Genomic DNA, 3,661 nt, shown 5'->3' on the forward strand with positions numbered 1-3,661 from the left:
ACCTATGGAGTGAGCAGTGCACCTCCATCCAACAACAAGATATAAAATCAAAATGGTTCACTTCCACCTAATCATAAAAAACAATTGTCTGCAGATGTGCCCACCAACAGACTTCATATGCGGGCAGCCGGGGTGAATGGCCTTGTTAAACCAGCATGGTTCACTGGCTACAGATATTGCTATTGAGAAGCATTTCATAAGAGAATTTATCTATAGGAAACAGGCAATTTGATTACTATATAGACTGATGATAATGTGATTGAATTTTATGGTTGGGTGCGGTCATGTGCTTTACATTAGATAAGGTAGGATATTTTAATGGTGGCCACTTTATAATTAATTCACTTTATCTTTAATATATTACATTTATTTAAGTGGAAAAGGTGTGCTTGCTGAAATAAGTGCAATGAATTTGTTGCAGGCAGCAGCATTTTAAATATTGTATGTAAAATAATAGTATATACTCTTTAGTGCATAAGTGATTTTTCTCCAATTGCAGAGTGTAAATCTAATCAATGCCTTTATATTAAAGGTGAGTTTTTTTAAGAAAGGTATACCTTTAGAAAGTTTACCTTGCCACGTGAAAGGAGCCTAAAACCTCCTGATACTCACATTACAAACTGGCAATGATGAAAGCTGCTACAAGACAAGAAATTTGAATAATGTATGTAGTCAAAAATGATTCGCATTGAAAAACAGAACAGATGCGTTTTAAAACAATTCCTATTTTCGTTATTAATAGGTTCTCAATTAACAGTAAGTATTTTTACACAAAAGTGCGTGGTTGTTGTCGTAAACTAAAATTAAAACCTTTGACATTTTGTTAGTCGTTTACGATTGACAAAAGTTTGTAATTTTCCTCACATGTTGCTGAAGTAATGCAGACAGCTCTGAAGGTCTCACGTTGCGATGTCACGTGTCGGCTCGTTGGTCTAGGGGTATGATTCTCGCTTAGGGTGCGAGAGGTCCCGGGTTCAAATCCCGGACGAGCCCTGACTTTTCATAACTACGGCAGAAATCCAAATGTCAAAACGTGTCACGTACAGAAATTCAATAAGCCAGGCGGAAATTTCCTCAGATGTCCTCACGACTCGGTTGTTGTTTTTATACATCAAAAATAAGGGGAAGTTAATAGCATCTTGCAGTGCAATATGATGCTTTGTGCTCTGCATTTCAGCCCCTCTGGGATAAAGTTTCAGCTAAAAACCTAAATGTAATACAGAAAGTGTATAAAAAAGCCAGAACAGAAAATAATGCTAAGAAAAGGTTTGCAGATGCATTACATTTGCAGTAATATATTTTTGCTTGTTCAAATATTTGGCCACAAATCTATTACATTACAATTGAATTTCACTGCACATTTGTGACCAAGCTGTAAAAAACGTCATTTGTAGTCGTTTTTGTGATGTACTGTATCTAAATGAAAATATAACCTTTAATATTGACTGAGTAAGGTCTTGTCAAAGATAAACATCAATGTAAAAATCACTGATTGAAATCAAACTTTGATGCTCCTGTTAAATATCATTAGATTGTAAGACTTAGCATGGATTTCACAGATAAGGTTTTGATTTATTTTCTCGCATAACAGTCCTTATTTTCTTTGATAAAACACAGACTCTCAATAATGTCTTTGATTTCCATGCCGCCGCTCAAATACCCATGGGGTTCATTCAAAATAGCAAGCTACCCTACTTTTCTTACTATTTCTGCAGCATATAATTTTAATATTCTGTATGTGAAATTTCAGTATGCACTAAATACAGAGGTAATAAATAGGGGACAAATCATGGACAGCTGTAACCACAATGCAAAACTTCACCTTGATCCAAAAGTAATCTGCTGTAATTAGTATCTCAGTGACTAAAAATGTGAAATTACTTTTTACTTAATAAAAACTCACTATTGAGAAATTCAGATGAGAAATTCAAAAATCTTAAAAAAAAAAAACTTGTTTTAAAAGCACACATCAGGTTTATTTCAATGCACATAGTGTATTTATGTTAATTTTATGCATAAAAAAAATTATTTGCACCACTTTTATGAAAGTTAAAGACTGAATGGACCTGAAAATGTCAAATGGTTTAACCGCCAATTGGGCCAAAGAATGAGAAATATTAAATACTTGATCCACCTTGATGGCATGTAAGCGTAATCATAAAAAATTTTATTTTAAAAGTTATTTCTAATGTACATTTTAATGCGTTTTTGTAATATTTGTCCTGACATATGCTGAAAACAGCTCTGTTTTCTAAATAATCTTTGACAAATTATGTAAAAAAATAATATTACACTAAACTAGATTTTTATATTTTATTCCACGTTTTTTATGAATATATTTATATTTTCATTTAAAAATACTAGTTACACCAATTGACACAGACTGGTTGCACTACATTGACATTTTTGCAATTATGCCCCAAATTTTCTGTCAAAATAAAATAAAACCAGAAATTTTAGACTTAAGAGTATGCAAGTAATCTGCAAATGTAGAAATTTTAATCTTGAATCATACAGACACAAAATAATTAAAGTCATGTCATTGACCAATTAGTTATTGATCTGCTCCTCCTGATAAGTGGAGGTGGGGATGGCTCCATATGGATCCACAACAGTTTGGGCACAACGCACGATAGTAACAAACAAAAAGAGACAGAGTAGACAAAGAAAGAAGAGCGCGAAGCCCAAATCCACATCAATCTCCGTTCGGGTAACCGGTGGCACAGGCTGGTCCATCTGTGAAGTGAATTACTTTAGAGATGATCTATGAGAGTTGATTTAAAAACCACAATGGTTGTTCGGTTGCAGTCTGCACCACTATATTAAAGTGATTGTTTCTCCTTTAAGAATTTGATCTGTTATCTACCCCGTCAATGTTCTTTGTTTCTCAGAAATCCTGTGCCAGAACTGGGACAGCGTACAATGGGAAGTCCCTCTAGTGCAGGAAACGTGTCATTTCGGTGTTGTGTGAATGGAGGTCGTCTTCAATGTTCTCGAGTGTTGGATCTCAGACTTCAAGTGTTGTTACCTTTGGTGTATAATAAAACCACATCCCCCTAAGTGGAAAGGAATACCAATGTCAAACCGAAGAAGTAACATCATACAGGCAGAGTAACTAAATATATTTACTCAAAATAATGAAGAAACGAAAAGAAACAAAATACAGGAGGAATACTGATGCTAAGAGCATAATTCTGCGAAAACCTTGCCAATCACAGATGATCTTACAACACCGGTTTCACAGACAAGGCTTAGGTTAGACCTATAGACTAAAATGCATGTTTGAGCTGTCTCAACAGAAAATAACTTGCATTGACAGATCTTAAAATATGCTAGTGCCATTGATTTGCATGTTTATTAAAGATACTTGACCATTTTATTTTAACTAAGGCCTAGTCCTGGCTTAAGCTAAGCCTTATCTGTAATATCCAGAAATTAAAGAAGTATCAAGAGCCTTTATTTTTAAGTGAGGGTGTGTCATTTACTTTCTTTGTGTTTAATTTTCGCATAAGCAACCCATTTTTGTTGTACCTCTCCCAGATCTCAGGCTACACCTTGTTTCTTACCCACACTGTAAAAAAATCCGTAGAAATTACAATGTTATTGCAGCTGGGTTGCCGGTAATTTACCGTAGATTTAAATTTATGTTATTTAATGTCAA

The 3,661-nt window shown here is 34.4% G+C and overlaps 1 protein-coding gene and 1 non-coding gene across 2 annotated transcripts; one reads left to right on the plus strand and one right to left on the minus strand.

The window, feature by feature from the left end:
* The first annotated feature begins 921 nt into the window (after positions 1-921).
* Positions 922-993, plus strand: trnap-agg (transfer RNA proline (anticodon AGG)). The gene has a single exon. It is a non-coding gene; the product is annotated as a tRNA-Pro (tRNA).
* A 1,363-nt stretch (positions 994-2,356) lies between these two features.
* LOC135771695 (cortexin domain-containing 1 protein) lies at positions 2,357-3,207 on the minus strand. The gene has a single exon (XM_065282064.1). The coding sequence runs from the start codon at positions 2,734-2,736 to the stop codon at positions 2,551-2,553; it is 186 nt and encodes a 61-aa protein (XP_065138136.1). The 5' UTR covers positions 2,737-3,207; the 3' UTR covers positions 2,357-2,550.
* Positions 3,208-3,661: the final 454 nt, after the last annotated feature.

Source organism: Paramisgurnus dabryanus, chromosome 19 (genome assembly GCF_030506205.2).
Source record: "Paramisgurnus dabryanus chromosome 19, PD_genome_1.1, whole genome shotgun sequence".
Lineage (NCBI taxonomy): Eukaryota > Metazoa > Chordata > Actinopteri > Cypriniformes > Cobitidae > Paramisgurnus > Paramisgurnus dabryanus.

What these genes read in the sequence shown, in the direction of transcription:
- LOC135771695 (XM_065282064.1), bottom strand. Translation starts at nt 2,736, where the DNA reads ATGGACCAGCCTGTGCCACCGGTTACCCGAACGGAGATTGATGTGGAT.